We start from the raw sequence: 17,575 nt of genomic DNA on the forward strand, positions 1-17,575 counted from the left end.
CTGGCACAAGGCCTTATATTTGGAATGGATCTCTTCTCTTTGTTACCTTCCTAAGTTTTTGGGTGTCCTCTGAGCCTCTCATTTCCTCGACCTTTATTCTCGGTACGATGTGAGTGGTTGTGAGTGATGGTTTGTTTTTCCCCTACCCGAAATGGTTTGCAGTAGGTGTGGAGATGGCTCCTTTGATCTGGTTTTTCTCCATGCACTGGGTTGGCCTGTGCTGCAGGACCATTTGTTAAAGGTTAATCACATTTTTTTTGGCAGGCTGTTTCTGCCCAGGATGTTTATGAGTGTATGGAAGAAGACTTCCATCCTTGTGATAAAGCAAGTATGAAAGCACAAATGCCCAAATTATTCTACCTCTCCTCGGTGCTAAGAAAAGGTCTCTGCTCTGCTCCCTGATTTATTAGGCCAATTTGGCATGACGTCTGCTGTGTGAGGCCCTAGCTGCCCCAAACCAACAGAAACACAGATTATCCGGCATCCTTCTCAGCTGAAGATCTGAAGGTGTGAGGCTCTATTTCCTCTCCTGTCTCAGGAGTTTGCTTCTGAGCTCATTGAGGCCCTGACAGGTGCTGACAGCCCAAAGGAGAGCCTCAGTTGTGTAAAGTAAATAGGATAATCAAAAGATGTGGTTAATAGAGGATGACCTCCATCTCGCTGGCTCAGCTACTCCGGGGAAATGAAGCTGTGAACCGGGAGGAAAGACATCGCACAGAGTGTCTGTCCCCAGTGCCACTGATGGGCTGAGCGCCGTGGCAGCAGCGGATGGAGGCGGCCCAGGTGGGGAACGGTCCTTCTATTCTTCCCCAGAGTGTCTTGTCCCTGGGCTCTCCAACAATTTGAACCCCCTATGATTAGAAGTATAGTGCTGTTTAGGAGGCCAGAATTACAGAATATGACTTAACTCAGTTAATATTTAATTTTAATAATAGTTGTTATGTTTGAACAGTCAGCAATGCACACAAAAAAAACCTTCAGTGAATGTTTACACACAGTGTGAACACATGCGGTAAATATGCAGTGGAGGAGGGGGGTGAATTCACAGTTAACAGAGCTAAAAAGAATCCTTGTTATAAATTACACAAAGCTTATAAAAATATTTCTCTGAATGCATAGATTAAGACTTTAAACTCACCTACCAGCAATGTGCAGCCTTACCCCACTGCCGTCCGCAGGAGTCAGTTGACCAGAGGACTTATAATGGAGGAGCCCCAGTGCAGGACTCATCTCTCACTGGAGACTCCGAACCCCTCGCTGGCCTCCGTTTCCAGGCCCAGGAAAGCCCTGGAGCTAGTCCTGTGTAGACCCCTCCCAGCCAGGGGCCTCCACTGCTTCTGAAAATCTCGAATTGATCTGGATAGCTGGAAGAGTTTTCACCCCAGTGATTTAAAAATGAATTAATACTGAATTTACTTACTCCAGGAGAGAACTAGCCTTAATTTATCAGTAAATTATAACTTTTTTCAAAGGAAAGGGAAAAAAAGGTTCGTATGTCTAGATAAACCAGCTTCTGATTGACTGAAACACAAGGGAGGTTTCTTCTCGAAAGCACTTCATAGAAAGAGGGTAATAAGTAACCTTTACTCTGCTGTGCAAACGCCAGACAAGGGCCAGTTACTCACTATCACTAAGTGGCGGAACACAATTAAGTCACTGAACAGAGTGACTCCATGCAGTTGGCCTTGAACACACCTCAGCCCCTGCTCAGCATCGAGGCCGCAGCAGGAGGCCATTATCTTAGCACAACACCCTCTTCCACGGGCACCTTCACACGTTCTCTCACAGTTGCGGGTTCCGATAAAATTAACCCAGTTGGAAGTGAAGTTTCTTTGGAAGCTAGAGGCACTATGGGAAAAGCTGCTCAAGACAGCAGGGAGCCTCCTGGGCAGCTGCTGCGCGCCCCTGCTCTCCCGGCTGTCCGAGCGTGCTCCTTCTTATTTCTAGAGTTAATAAGCTGTTTGTTTCAACAAGACAGTGGCTTTTCTTTTAACAGTAATGACACTGAAGGAAGGGAAAGAAGCCTTGAATGCGTTCTTTAAAAAATTCTGATGCCATGCTCGAGTTTAATCAGATGTGTGTTTGTTTTTCCCAGAACAAAGCCTGGTAGGCTCACAATTGACTTTGTTGAGTGGATTGGTGGCGGTAGTGGGGGATCCCCAAGATCAAACAATTTGTTTACAAAAAACAGATTTCAGAGTTGTGTAAAAATCCTAATAATTTCAAAATAACCTTTATCTTTGATACAAAAATAAAGATGCTAACTCCTTTAGCTCAGTTTCCCACAATAACCTTTAAAATAGCAACAGATTCAGTCTCAAAAATTGCTTTTCATTCCTAGTGGACAATGAAAGTGGAGAACTCGGACCAGCAATGTTTGTGCTCTTCTCATGTGGTGCAATTAAACATGTAGATGACAGGAACTGCTTCAGAGTTAAAAAAAAAAAAGTGGTTGCTCTTTGAGAAAGCATCAGAGAGCCCTCTAGCGACACGAAGGGGAGTTAATGCAGAGATGACTGGAGGCGAGGGCAGACTGGAGACAGAGGCAGTCATGAGTGCTCACAAAGGAAAGAGCGGGGACGGGGAGCTCTTTTGGTTAACAGCGTATTTACAATTAGGTAACTGTATTCCTAAGTACTTTAACCTGAGTTACATTTATAAATATGTTATGTGAAACCTCACAGCCACAAGTCACACTGAAATTGCTTTGTCCAGTACCTGTGCTTTCCCCCGTTTCCCTCTCTAGTCAGTTCACATTTCAGGAGAGTTGGGAGCATGCAACACCAAGAAAAGTGCAACCCGGCCCTTCTGGTGCACTGTCAACAGGAACGGCTAGAAATAGGCTCCATTCTCTCTCAGCTTCTGCTTGGACAACTCTCTTACATTCTGCACATAAAACACACTGATACAGAACCGCCGGCTGCTGCCTCTCCAGACCACTTCTCAGCTGTTCATGGCTTCAAGCAATAGGTTTATTGTGCACCAAGAGGCTTGGAAGCGTGGCACCGCTGCTTAGGGGTCAGGGGCTTCCTACCTTGGCAGAACGATGTTAGTGTATGCTATGCGGTGGCACCAGGGACCCTCCCGGGCGTCCAAGGCATATCAATGGTTTGTCCTTGGCCCAGAGGTGACACACTGTCACAACGCGCAGTGATAACAGTCCTGATGCATTAGTAAGTCAGTTTTGAAGCTCTCCGGTTGTAGCAAGGCCTTTCAGTCAGTGTGGATGCAGCATTTCTGAACAGAAAGTTATTTTCACTTATTGTTAGAACCAATTCCAGCTCTTGGAAATCTTGAAGTCGAGCAACATCTTTGTCCTAGAATGAAAACAGGTTAAACAGATTAGGAGGAGCCACTTGTCTCTATATGTTTTGGTGTGCTGTTTTGATACTAGTATCTTGGCTCATTTTAAAGCCTAGAGCAAAAAAGCAAATATCCCTGTGGCAGGCTGTCAGTGAGAGGGCAGGAAAGCTCCCCAGGGCAGGAATTGGGTTGCAATGGTGGGAACCCTTAACAGCAGTGCTGGAGGATGAGCAGGCCTTGAAGGGAGAGGGAATTCAGGAATCAGTTTTCCTCAGATGCCCTGAGGAGCCAGAAGCCTACTGATGTGCAAGGAAACCAGAGATGTTGGAGGAGCACACGTATATCTATGTGGGTTTGCCCTACAATTTAACCTGGCTCCTCTGCTATAAAACACAAGGCACATCTGATAGCGCACTAAGATAATACTCACAGATCACTATGGAAACAACCGAAAACAGGTACATGGGAAGGGTAATTCAGGAAATTCTCTCTGGGATCCTATAACTTTCAAAAATGCCAATGTCTGTACAGACCCAGTAGAGGGAAAGAGAGTTCAATGATTACATTTGGGAAACCACCTTTTGCTCCTTTTCTCTTCTCTTTCATTTCTTCAACTATGACCCATAGAACCAAGGAGGAAGCTGGTATTTTCCAGACGCAAAAAGCAGCCAACCATTCACTCATGCCTAACAGACCTTTCTTACCTTTCTTACCAGAGTATTGGGTAACTTTCTGATCTTCTCCACTTGATCTGGATTAACACCCAGCTCACAGCAACTCACTCTGAGCAATTCTTGGTAGGTGAGCTCCTGTCGGTCCAGTTCAATTTCAATGAAATCATTTTCTCGAAGAGATGGGTTCTGAATCCTTACCTTGAGTACCAGTTCTAGATAAGAAGGGGGAGATATGTTAATGGATGGTTCTGGCATTGTCAGCTATGATTTAATCTCTTCCAGAAGACTGTGGTTCAGGAGTAAAAGGGAAGGGGACAGCCATCCCAGCTGTAGAGAGGGGTAATTCACTTCTGCTGTGGGAGCTGAGGCAATAAAGGCTTGAGAGTGGGTTTGGGAATCAAACTACACACAAGCACGGGAAGAGAAGGGAAAAAAAGGCAAGCTACAGAACACGAATTATTCTAAAAAGATTTAATAATTGTGAATCTAAAGGTATTTATGAAATATGAAACTCTTTGCAATAAACACAGTAAACGAGCAAAAAGATAAGCTACTAATAACAATTAAAGTCTAAGTCTGACTTGAATATATACACTTTAATAAGGAAGGCGCCTTGGCGTTGGGAGTAAATAAACACAATTATTCGTGGGTCTGGGATCTAAGCAGTCTGCCCCAAATTCTGAGCCCAGCTACCAAGATGGCCCAAGCCAAGCACCTATGGGCGTTTGATGGTTCTGCTTTGCTCCTCACATAGGAATCCCTCACAGCACCGTTAGGCCACTGTTATCAGCACCTACAACAGCAGGATGTTCAGAAAGTGAGGGAGTTACTTAAACGAAAAAGGAAATGTAAGACTAGACTGTACCCTGTGGTGTTTGACTGGAATTGGAGGCATCAGGAGGAATTGTGGTTTTTATTTTTAATTTTTTTTGAGGAAGACTAGCCCTGAGCTAACATCTGTCGCCAATCCTCCCCTTTTTGCAAAGGAAGACTGGCCCTGAGCTAACATCCGTGCCCATCTTCCTCTACTTTATATGTGGGACGCATGGCTTTTGTCAAGCGGTGCCATGTCTGCACCCGGGATCCGAACCAGCGAACCCCGGGCCACCTAAGCGGAACGTGTGCACTTAACCACTGCGCCACCAGGCTGGCCCCAAATTGGGGTTTTTAATATCTGAAAAAATAGAGAGAGGGAGGGCACAAAGGGTGAAGTGGTGCACCTACAACATGACTAATAATAACGTACAACCGAAATTTCCCAAGGTGGTAAACTATCGTAATCTTAATAAAAAGTTAAAAAAAAATTATACAAAAAAAAATAGAGAGGGGGCTGGTCCAGTGGCGTAGCAGCTAAGTTCCCGTGCTCTCCTTTTGTGGCCTGGGGTTTGCAGGTTCGTATCCAGTCGCAGACCTAGCACTGCTCATCAAGCCATGCTGAGGCGGCATCCCACACAAAATAAAGGAAGGTTGGCACAGATGTAAGCTCAGTGACAATCTTCCTCAAGCAAAAACAAACAAAAATATAGATAAATAGATACAGAAATATAGAAAAAAGTGTATATAAATGTATACATGTGTTTGTCTGTTTGCTTAGCTTTTTTCTTTCTTTCTTTCTTGGCTTTGTCCTCTGAGTGGGCCTAGAAGAAATGACACACCTTCAGCAATGAGCACACCAAGTGTCCACATCCTGGTTTTTGAATACCATTCTCCACCAAAAAGAACCAGGGCTCCTTGGAGAAATGGCTGATTCCAGGGCTGGGAAAGTTACACTGGGAGCCTGGAACATCTGGCTGCACCAGAAAACAAGGAAGTGCTCTCAGAATGACGGGACACATCCAAGGGACACAAGAACTGGCTTGAAGGGGTTCCCTCCAGACAAATCTGGCATAATTTGAACATCAAGATAGTTACAGTAATGGATTATAACCTAAGAAATAAAATAGGAATCTATGAGTTCACATTGATATAAATAGAGGAGAGGGAAAGGCTCTTCTTTACAGTAGAATATCAACTAATAAATAGAGAAAGAATGATAGGAAATTGTTCCACAAAATAGCTGGCTTCGACTCTTCCAAAATATTGAGGTCCAAAATGATAGAGAAAGGCTGAGGAAATGTTCCAGGCTAGAGACTAAAAGGACGTGGTAACTAAATGCAATGAGTGACCCTGGGCAAAGGGCAGGGGTGGAGGAAGTGAAGAAGGCTACAAAGGGCACTGCTGAGACAAGTGACAGAATTTAAACACAGACTGTGGCTTAGAGAACAGTAGTATGTCAAGGTCACATTTCCTAAATTTGATAATGGCACCATGGTTACGTAAGAGAGTATCCTTGTTCTTAGGAAGTACACACAAGTATTTCAGGGTAAAAGGGCAAAAGGTAAATAATTTGTGAATCTGAGTAAAGAGAGCTCCTTATACTACTCTTGCAACTTTTCTGTAAGTTTGTAATTATACTCAAAATAAATAAATAAATCCCACCTCCACTGCCCAAAAACCGGGAAGTGAAACACTAGGCTTCGGGACCTCGTCTGCCTTGTTGCGGAGGCTGTTTGCTGATGTTACCTTGCATGTTAAATGGAAACGCTCCAGTGAAGAAAAATGGCTGGAATGCTGGCGCCGGTCCTGCATACGTCCCATTCTGAGGCTCCAGAGACACTGGTGGCTTGGACGGGACAGAAGAGAACAATGAGCGACTCTGACTCACTGGTGGCTGACAAACAGGACCCGGTTTTGTGCTTTCTGGTGCTCTGAGTATGGCAGAGGGGGCAGACACATCCCCGTTCTGAACGAGTGCCAAAGAGGTGTGGTCCCGGGGAAAGGCCCCCAGCAGCGGAGGGTTCCCTGGGGAGAGCAAGGGAGGTGAGCCATCTGCAGGGGGTGATGCCGGAGGTGTGGAGGGGCCCCCGTTCTGCAGCTGGGCTGAATCCTCTGCCGCAGGGGTGTAGATAAAAGGGAAGGCTGGGTTGGCCAAATAGTTGGGAACAAAGGGCAGTTCTGACTCCTTCTTCAGCTGGGGGAGGTTGTCGTCATCATCATTGTCGTCTTCCACTTAAAAAGAAGAAAATACAGAACATTTACATAACCCTTGAAAAATTACCAAGAAAAGAGTGTCTTGTGAAAGCTAGCGTCCTTTGGTGTATGAGAAATATTTTGGTCAATGTCTATGGCCTCTTCAAGTCAGAAGAGAAAATATTTCATTGGGTTTATGATTACCATTTTTATCTTCTTAAATTTTACAGATTAAAAAAATAAAACCCTCTAAGCCTACCTTTCCAGAAACAGCATGGAATTACTACTTCGGCACAGTAATACTATCTTTACTTTTAGAAACAGACTAGTTGTTTGACTGGCATCAAGAATACAGCTAATATGGTGCAGAACCGGTGGCGCAGAGGTTAAGTTTGCACGTTCCACTTCTCGGGGGCCTGCGCTTTGCCGGTTCGGATCCCGGGTGGGGACATGACACCGCTTGGCAAAAGCCATGCTGTGGTAGGCGTCCCACATATAAAGTAGAGGAAGATGGGCATGGATGTTAGCTCAGGGCCAGTCTTCCTCAGCAAAAACAGGAGGATAGGCAGTAGTTAGCTCAGGGCTAATCTTCATCAAAAAAAAAAAAAAAGAATACAGCTGATAATATACCACAAGTCTTAAATTAGTCTGACAAAATCAAAAGTTGCCCCAAAACACAGACTCACCTCCCATAATCTTCCTGATTTCTCTCCTTGATGTTAACTGGACTGGCATTTCTCCTTTTGTGGTCAGAATCTCTTTGTCAGCTCCTGATTTTAACAAGTAAGAGACCACCTGACCATGATTGCGTTTACATGCCCAGTGTAAGCAGGTCCTGTCGCAAAGAAAAGGAAGACAGAGTGATTTAAAAAGAGGAGGGGTGATTTGGGATATCAAATTCTACATGTTAGTAAATAAATATATGCAAGCCTGTTAGAGTTCAGCTAGAACCAGGCTGGTAATCTCAACCTTTCTTTTCAGAAAACAGATAATCAAAATATTTAGTATGCTTAAAATTTATTTTTAAATTTCATTTCTGGCCCTTGGGAAAAACTAATCTATCCTAGGAGCTTTAATTTCAATGGCTTCCGGAAGGCTGGCTGGCTAACTCTAATGGTATTGCTGAGTGTTACTCTATCAGTATTGCTCTTTAGATTATCCCAGTCTCTTTAAAATAGATTTTTATATTGCCACATTCCTTTTTAGGGACTATGGAAACTCGCTTCATATGCATCAAATGTCACTTGAAGATTAAATATTGTGAGGCTAATAACTATCTCCTATCTACAGCTTTCTCTGCCACTAAAATTATTATTACTACAGCAGATATTCCTGTCTGAATTTCAGCTGCTTTGCTCCTGTTGTCTTTACTTTTCTTTCCTTCACCAAAAAAAAATGGATTTCCAAATTTCCGTTTTTAAAAAAGCTGCTTTCTCTAGTTCTCTCCAGAAGGCCACAAACATACCCTCATCTGCTTAGAGTAAGGCACTGCACACAGACCTTAATTCCTTAGGCACTTTAAAAATGCACATCAATGACCAACATTTTCGAGAACAAATTCTTCTAACGTATTAGACGCATTTAAGTAAAACTAATTATTTAATATTGGACACATAGGAAGAGATTATTCACACTCTGAAGGGCTATTATTTTAACACTGCATAGAAATATGATTATCATGCCAGCAAAAACTCCATCTTAACAGAAATGAAAGGATTCAGAGCTACTAAATTCGTCCCCAGTTACCAAAGCTGAATAATATTACAGAAGGAAAATACTTTTTTTCCCCTCTGTTTTGAAATGTCCCCATTCACCAACTCTCTAATTGAACTGAGATAAGTATCTTCAGAGCTTAGAGTCAAATACAGAACGTATGTTCAATAGTGAGAGTTCAGGTCACTAACCTGGGAAACATAACTCTCTAGAAAGTTTATTTGGTTCCAGGAAAAAGCTGATTTGCGCTGGGTACCTTAACATTCATGACTCACAGAAAGCTAGCTTTCTGGCTGGCTGAGAGCAACTCCACTGACGTTTCAGTGACATTTCACACTATTATCCATTAGAATTAGATTATCCAGGTGCCATTAAGGTGTACATTATGATGAAAAGACCATCAATTTGGCAAAAATAAGGGAAGAGTCTTGATCTAAACTACTAAAATATAAGCTCCATGAAGATAAGGAAGTGTCTGCTTGGACACATAGGTGCTTCATATTTGCTGAACAAGTCAATGAAGAACAAGGTGGACATTGCTCAGGGTAGAAGGAACCAATGCATCCTTGATTTTGGGCAAACTGCAGCTGAGAGCGTGTTTGGGCGTGATGTCTGTGGCCTAGGCTTGAAAAGTGAATAATTACAATGATAAGCGAGCACTCAGAAATGAATGGAACACGATGAGAAAAATATGTTCTCTTTTGGAAATAAAGTGCTCACTTGCTAGTAGTAAATCACCTGTCCATGACAAGCTTGAGAGTGAAGGAGGTAATTTACTGTCAGTGGGTCTGAGACACTCTGGGACAAACCAAGTAGCTAAAGCATCACCATGTAAAATGGGGTTAAGTCAACACAGCACGTCCCCCTCAGCCCTGTGCCCTAGTGAACATCATTTACAGTCCAGACCTGTGTGGCTCGGGGCAGCCATAACTCAGAGCCATTGCAGCCAGCCAATATTTTCAACTTCTTCATGAGCCATTATACTTGTTCCTTAAAGTCAAGGGGTATGCATGACACAAATTAAAATCGATGTGGGAACTCTATCTTTGAACTTCAACTCTTTAAGCTTTAAATTTGCAGTCAGAATATTCTATTAGTGCTGGGAAGTATTTCAGACCAGAGGTACTGAGCATCATTCATTAGTGCTAAAATTGTGGTTTCTGAGCCACTAAGAATCGCAAGCAGTAACTTTTCTGCTTTTCTATGCTAGAGAGTAAGTTTTTGATGGTAATCTTTATATCCCATTACCTAGCACACTGCTTAGTAATAAGAAAAATAATAAGTTAACACAGATATAACTTTGTACATGCTGGACATTGTTCTAAAGGCTTTACATAAATTAACTTATGTAATCCTCTAAACAGCCCATGAGTGAAGTACCATTGTCAACATTCCCCCGTCTTACAGATGAGGAAACTGAGGCAGTCAGCAAAGTGAATAAGCAAAACAAACAGTATGCTAGGTGGTGATTAAGTGATATAGGGACATTAAAGCAAGGAAGGGAGCAGGGAATGCCAGAGGCAGGAGAGAGGCATGGTGCAATTTCAAATTGAAGGCCAAGGAAAGGCTCACCTAGAAGTTACCATCTAAGCTGAGACCTAAAGGAGGGGAGGGAAGATTAAGGCCTTGAATCAGGACAGTGACTGGTGTTTCAGGAAAAGCAAGGAGGTCAGGGGAGCAGCATGAAGGGAAGAAGGGGGCAAATCCCAAGATGAGACACAGAGGTAAGGAGGGAGGATGGGGCGCAAGGAGTAGAAACCAGAGGACGCTGTGGGCTGTTACCGAGTGAGATGGGAGTCCCTAGGGGGTTCTGAGCCCAGTGAAATGACCCGACATGTATGGGGTTTTTTTATTGTGGTAACATCGGTTTATAACATTATATAAATTTCAGGTATACAACATTATATTTCAATTCCTGTGTAGATTACATCATGTTCACCACCCAAAGACTAATTACCATCCATCACCACACACACACCCCTAATCACCTGTTCGGCCCTCCTCCCCCCGCCTTCCCCTCTGCTAACCTCCAGTTCAATCTCTGTCTCCATGTGATTGCTGTTGTATGACATGTTTTCTAAGTCACTATCCCTCTAGCTGCTGTGTTGAGAAAAGTCTATTAGGGCATGAGGGTAGAAGCAAGGAGACTAATTAGGGGGCTCCCGCGACAACGGAGGAGACAGAATGATGGTGGCTCCGTCTCCGAGGTGTCGTGGTGGAGCTAGTGAGAAATGGCCAGATTCTGACTATGGCTGAAGGTGGAGCTGGCAGAACTGGATGTGGGGTGTGGGGGAAAGACAGGAGGCAGGCAGGACACCGAGGATTCCGGTCTGAGCACCTCAGATGCCGAGATGAGGAGGCCTCAGAGGAGCAGGCCCGAGGCAGTTGGGAGGATGAGAGGAGACTGGGAATTCACCCTGGACATGTTGAATTTGAGGTGCCTATTTACACCTTCCCCAATTAAAGCTATGAGAAGCCTCTTCAGGTAACTTCAGATTCAACTTACACTTACTCAGCATCTACCATGCACAGGCACTGTGGTTAGGAGAGTAGGGTCTGGAGTCAGACACTGGGTTCATTTCCCAGCTCCACTTGCTAGTGTCATTAAGTGGATTCTGACTCCCACCGACCCTGTGGATAGCAGAGTGGAAGCCTGCCCAGTCTTTTTGCTCCATCCTCTCACCTTCCTGCACTCTGTCAGACAATGTTCCGCTGCTATTCATGGGTATCATGGCCAATTTTTCTGGAAGTGGGTGACCAGGTCCTTCTTCCCAGTCTGTCTTAGTCTAGAAGACTCCACTGAAACCTGTCCACCATGGGTGACCCTGCTGGTATTTGAAATACTGGTGGCAGAGCTTTCAGTATCACAGCAACATGCAGCTGCCTCAGTATAACAACCGACAGACGGATGGTGTGGTTCACTGACCAGGAAATGAACCTGGGTTGCAGTGATGAGAAGGCCAAATCTTAACAACTAGACCACTCCAGCTCCATAGTTACTGTAAATTCTATGACCCTGGAGGAATTACTTAATCTTTCTGGGCCTCAGTTTCCTCATCTGCAAAATGGAGAGACTAAAAACAGCTGTGTCGCTGAGTAGTTGTGAATGAGATGATACATGTGAAGCACTTAGAACCTGCTTGTGCTACAGAGCAAGCTCAATAAATGTTAGCTTATTTATATTATGCTTCATTCAGTGCTTGTTATGCTCATAACACTCTTTCGAAATAACTGGAAAATGAAGTGACTCCGCAAGGTCGCAGAGCTAGACAGGAACGGAGAAGAACCCGCAGGAAGGCCAGGCTCCTTCTTCTACACAACACTGCCCCCCAGCGCCCAAACAGTGACTCACAGCTTGTGAACCACCCACAACGCTCAGAGAAGCCACACGCAGAACAGCAAGCTTGTTTGCAAACACTTTTAAACAAAACAAAATAAAAAGGCAGTATCTACTGTTTCCTGGCTTTCTGGAGAGCTACCGAGGCTGTTTTCTTTAGGGTAAAGAAGTAGATACATTTGTGAGGTGTCAGGAAACCGTGGTTCTGGTCCTGGCTATTCATATTAATAGTTGAGTGACCTAGGGCAAGTTATTCTCTGGGGTTCAACCCATCTCCAATGTTCCTTTCAGTTCTAAAATGTATGATTCTCCTTTAAAACATAAAACATTTGCAATATTCTTTAAGCTAGCCCAACAGGCTGGTTAAGCATTACCTGGATCAAATAAAAATTTAAATGCAAAGAGGGCAGAATAACACCACACTCAGTAACTTAAAGCTAAAAATCTAACCAACAGCACATCCTAAAATGAGACTCCTTATTTAATGGGGAAGGACTCAATTGCAGGCAGGCATCTAATAAAGCCTTGGATCAAATTCTATATTTGAAATTTTAACAAGAAAACAAAGCAAAACACTAAAGGATAAACGAATGAGTATTCTTCCCTCGACAGGCAGCTGGAGACAGCAGAAAATCACTGCTGCCCTGAGACAACAGAGAAGCAGAATAGTGGGGGGCTTTTTTTTTTTCTGGTCTTGGGAAAAGAAATCGTGCTGGTTTGTACGATTCATTTTTGCTCAGCTGCTTATGCTTTTTGCTCTGCACAGATGTGTTCTTCAGAAGCACCTCTGGCAAAATAACCCAACGCTGGAAGTGGGGTGAGCTCCATGTTAGTCTCGGAGAATTGCAGCCAGCACCAATCCGGCCAAGCGAGCCAGGGGGCGCGGGGCCGGCGCGGGGTGCCAGGGTCCGGGAGGCGCTGCCCGGGAAGACACCTGGGCCGGGATTCGGGCAGGCCGTGCTCCCACGGCCCCGGGCCGGGGGCCGGGACTGGCCTCCCGACCGGAGCGCACAGCCCCGGGGCGCCACGGGCAGCGCTGGGCAGAGGGCGCGGCCGGCCGCCCCACGCCCCGGGCCCGCGGCTCTGACCCTAGGCCTCCCCCGCTCCCCACTTACCAGCCGTTGACCTCATTTTGGGAGTTCACATCCACCCCGCTCTCCACCAGTTTCTGCACCTCCCGAATGTCCCCCAAGGCCGCGGCCTCCCGCAGCCTCTCCTGCTGCTCCTTCTGCTCTAGTAGGGCGCTCATCTTCCCCTCGGCCCCGGGCCCCCACCCCGGGCCTAGCAGCGCCGCCGCCGCCGCGGCCCGCTCCCCGCCATGGGGACAGAGCGCGGAGCTCGCCCGCCCTGCTCGCGCCGCCGCCCGCGCCCAGCCCGGGGCTCCGGCTCCCTCCCGCCGGCCGCCCGCCCGCCCGCCGCGCCCCTGCTACTCCCGGCCCGCAGGCCCAAGCCTCCTCCCCGGCCGCGCCTCCCGAAGGCCGGCTCTGGGGGAACCTATTCGGAGTGACAACCCCGACCCAGATCTTTTCCGTTCCTACCCTCGGCCCCGGCGCCCAGGCCGGCTGCTTATGCAACGGCGGCACATTATTATCCGCAGTGATTCACCGACTATTTTTAGACCTCCCCGCCCCGCAGCTTCCAGGGAGGAGGACAGGCACATGGAAAGAGAAAAAAGAGTGTTTGAGAGCCAGAAAAGTCTTATCCTCTCGCGCAGGCTGTTTACCAGGCATCAAAAAATAATTGGTGTGCGCCCCCCCCTTGCCCCTCCCCCCCACTTGTTTGGCTCTTTTTCCTTATCTGAGCCAATTCTTGCCTAGCAGGATGGGGAAATGGGCTGAAAACGATCCTACTATTATATGCCCATTATTGCAGAGATAGATTACACCGTTCTTTCTTCTTTTGACAGTCCATGGGACCATTCGGTTCGAATATTTATTTCAACTGCTATTTTACATCTCATTTTAGACAGGAATTTCTTCTAACTTGGCTTTCAGGAAAAATATTTATATTGTGCCTAGAGTCTATAAACTGTAATTTATTACTGCTTATGTCACAATTAATTACTTTTCATGAACGCCATGTAAAGAAAAAAGAAAGAAAAGGACACCAGAGAGGTTTTGGAGTTATCCTGGTCCGGATTCCAGGAGCTCAGGGGGAGGCCCTGTGGTGTGTAGATAAACAGCAGTTTGCATAACTCCTTGCCTAATCAATCTAACGAGGCTCAGAGCCAGGGTTGGCACTGTGTTACTACCCAGTGGGAGAAAAAGGAAATGTTTTGCCGAGCCCAGGTGAGAGCTCTTCCAATGTGGCACAGGATGGAACCTTGCAGATGGGGTCGGGAGGATTAAGGAAATAATCCTGGGGTGGAGAGGAGGAAGGCCTGAACAAAGAAAGGAGATGAAGTAGGAAGGGACAAATTTAGGCATGGGGTTTTCATTTCCCTCTCTTGGGGCTGCCCAGGGTCTGCACAGCAAGCATTTTTCTTGCTACTGTTTGAGAAAAACCCATGTCTGTTTGTTTCTTATGATACAGTAATTCACACAGTACACAGTGCACACCAGGTGATGTTGAATATAAACTGACTACACGCTTAAATTAACCCCTGTGGCAAATTGGAACTCTGCTGCAGCCTACATTTTTATTTGTCCCCCAATTTAAATTTTAATTCTCAGATCCAGCATGATACTCCATCTGAAGCTGACGTGCACAGCCCTGGAATTAGGCCCTTTAACACAATTTGAGTGACATGGGAGTAGGTAGTGGCCTCTTTTTTTAACAAGCAGTTTAAAAAATTGGTAATGACTGCGCACCAAGGTCTGTGAGTTCTCTTATGAGTTTATTTGTCAAATTGTCCTTCCTTAAAAGGATTATAGCATGTGCCTTGCAACAACTGTTGAATCAGTGAATATTGTCTTTTTAAACTCATATCTCTGGCTCCAATCTTCTGCTTGTTATCCTCACATAAAAAAACAAAACTATCTCTACAAACAATACCTTTAACCCTGGCCATAACTGAATGCAATCTGATGGCTGTTCTGTGACTTCCATTTACCTATACTTTTCATGTCTCTAGGAATTATCTAACCCACTGGGTGTATTAGGCATGCTTTGTTTGCCAGGCACCATTCTAGTCACTGAAGATGCTGCTGCGAATTAATTAGAGCCCATAACTCAAAGAACACACAATCTAGCGGGAGAGACAAGAATGTGATAAATATTACAATAGAAGCAGTATGGCATTCGGCATAGTGGTTGCGAGCAGGGAGATTAAAACCAGACTGCCTCGGTTCACAGCCCAGCTCTGCCACTCGTATAATCTTTGATGAGTTACTTAACCTTTCTGGGCCTCAAATTCTGCATCCTCAAAATAGGGATGCTAATAATAGCACCTACTTTGCAGGATTGTTCTATGATTGAATTAATGACTGTGTGTCAAGTCTGGACATTGGAGACCCTCAGTGGATCGTACCTATGTTACAACAAGGTTAATTCAAGGGAGAGTCCTGATAGACTGGAAGGGCGGTGGTGGTCAGGAAACAAGGATAACATCTGGGGTTCTGGCTGGGTAGATAATGGTGCTATTTACTGAGATTTGGGTCAAAGAATAAAGAGAAGACTTCAGGCGTGGTGATGAATTCACTTTTGAATCTGTTGAATGGAGCTTTCTGAGGACCTTTAATTACTACTACTATTAACTCATTGCCAGGCACTACGCTAAGTGCTGTACACAAGTTATCTCATTTAATTCTCACAACAACCCCATAAGGTAGGGCCATCATTATTTTTGGAGGCACAGAGACGTAATTAACTTGTCCACCACCATACAGCTTAGTTCATGATGGAGTAAGGCTTTGAACTCAAGTAGTTGACTCCAGAGCCTGTGTTTTCTTTTCTTTTCTTTCTTTTTTTTTTTGAGGAAGATTAGCCCTGGGCTAACTACTGCCAGTCCTCCTCTTTTTGCCGAGGAAGCCTGGCCCTGAGCTAACATCCATGCCCATCTTCCTCTACTTTATATGTGGGATGCCTACCACAGCATGGCGTGCCAAGCGGTGCCATGTCCGCACCCGGGATCCAAACCGGGGAACCCTGGGCCACTGAGATGTGGAACGTGCGAACTTAACTGCTGCGCCATCGGGCCAGCCCCTGTGTTTTCTTTCCTGATTTTCATTTAGGTGGAGACGTCCAGTAAACAGTTATGTATATGAGTGTGACATTTAGGAAGGAATTCTGGGCTGGTGATTTGGGTTTGGTAGTCATCAGCAAAAGGTGCTAGCTGAAGTCATGGGAATGGAAGAGATTGCCTCAAGAGAGTATGTCGAGCACTGAAAGAAGACAGCCAAAGACGGAACCCCAAAGAACACCCGTTATTTTAATGATGGACAGAAGAGGAGAAATTCTCAAATGAGAGTGAAGAGGAGCAGCTGGAATAGTGAGGAGGAAAAGCAAAAGAATGAGAGGGTTTGGAGAAAAGAGTGTGATGCATATGGTCGAATGCTGCAGAAAAGGCGAGAAAGAAAGGACTGAAAAGTGTAGAATGGATTTAACCACAAGGAGATTGCTGGTGACCTTGGAGAGGGAGGTTGCGATGGAATGGTGGGGATGGCAGCCAGACTATAATGGGGTTAGGAGTGAACAGGACCTACTTCCTACGTGTTATATACAGTGCGAGAATCTGGGAATACCAGCATGAATACGAAATGGCATCTGACTTAAAGGAATTGTCATTTTAAAGGAAAAGACTGATATTTGCAATATCTTGTGACCAACCCAAAAATGTACAAGGATGTTTAAGGTAAATGGTGGCACAGTGAGAAGAGTGATCAGTTGTGTGTGGCAGGTTGAGAATGAGGGTCCAGTTTGGCTTCATGGAGCTGAGCTGAATGATGGGTTGGAGTTGGTGGGGTGAAGGGAGAGCATTCCATGGCTGCAGCAGCGTAACGTGGTAGGAAACAGGGACGTTCAGGGTGTGGGGGAGCAGTAGCAAGTGAAATTGGAGAGGCAGGTCAGATCATGGGTGACCTTATGGTGTCTGAATTTCAGAGTGGGGATGACGGGGAGCCATTGGGAGGTTCTGAGCAGGGAAGAGATATGACCAGATTGACATTTAGAAAGATGACTGAGGCAGCAAAGCAGACGGAGGATGGAGTCGTAGGGGCCATGCTGGAGGCTGGGAAGCGGTTAGAAGACCTGTAGTCACAGTGGTTTCCTTTCTATATTCGTTCGCTAGAGTTGCCATAACAAAATACCACCGACCGGGGGGCTTAAGCAACAGAAATTAATTTTCTCATAGTTCTGGAGGCTAAGAGTCCAAGATCAAGGAGTCAGCAGGTTTGGTTTCTCCTGAGGCCTCTCTCCTTGGCTTGCAGATGGCCTTCCCTCTGTGTGTGTGCCTCTCTGGTCTCTCTCTTTTTTTTTTTTTTGAGGAAGATTAGCCCTGAGCTAACATCTGCTGCCAATCATCCTCTTTTTTTGCTGAGTAAGACTGGCCCTGAGCTAACATCCGTGCCCATCTTACTCTACTTTATATGTGGGATGCCCA

General features: G+C 45.4%; 1 protein-coding gene across 2 annotated transcripts; it reads right to left on the reverse strand.

Annotated features, from left to right (window-relative positions):
• Positions 1–908: 908 nt before the first annotated feature.
• Positions 909–13,560, reverse strand: ANKRD40 (ankyrin repeat domain 40). 2 transcript variants are annotated; one of them, XM_070562210.1, is made up of 5 exons: positions 13,152–13,560; positions 7,673–7,821; positions 6,540–7,025; positions 4,017–4,189; positions 909–3,317 (listed from the first exon to the last, which is right to left on the reverse strand). In XM_070562210.1, exons 1-5 carry the CDS (start codon positions 13,283–13,285, stop codon positions 3,171–3,173), a joined length of 1,089 nt encoding a protein of 362 aa, XP_070418311.1. In that variant the 5' UTR covers positions 13,286–13,560; the 3' UTR covers positions 909–3,170. The 2 variants fall into 2 exon arrangements, with proteins under 2 accessions (XP_070418311.1, XP_008516184.2); XM_008517962.2 differs by having other exon boundaries at positions 4,008–4,189; positions 13,152–13,428.
• Positions 13,561–17,575: the final 4,015 nt, after the last annotated feature.

This window comes from Equus przewalskii, chromosome 10 (genome assembly GCF_037783145.1).
Source record: "Equus przewalskii isolate Varuska chromosome 10, EquPr2, whole genome shotgun sequence".
Lineage (NCBI taxonomy): Eukaryota > Metazoa > Chordata > Mammalia > Perissodactyla > Equidae > Equus > Equus przewalskii.

Bases quoted from the DNA above. Each gene is read 5' to 3' on its own strand.
- ANKRD40 (XM_008517962.2), bottom strand. From the start codon at position 13,285: ATGAGCGCCCTACTAGAGCAGAAGGAGCAGCAGGAGAGGCTGCGGGAG. The intron at 7,822-13,151 runs GTAAGTGGGGAG...TCTTTGCGACAG, and splicing joins CAAAATGAGGTCAACGGCTG to GACCTGCTTACACTGGGCAT. The intron at 3,318-4,007 runs GTAAGAAAGGTC...TTTTCATTCTAG, and splicing joins CCAATACTCTGGTAAGAAAG to GACAAAGATGTTGCTCGACT.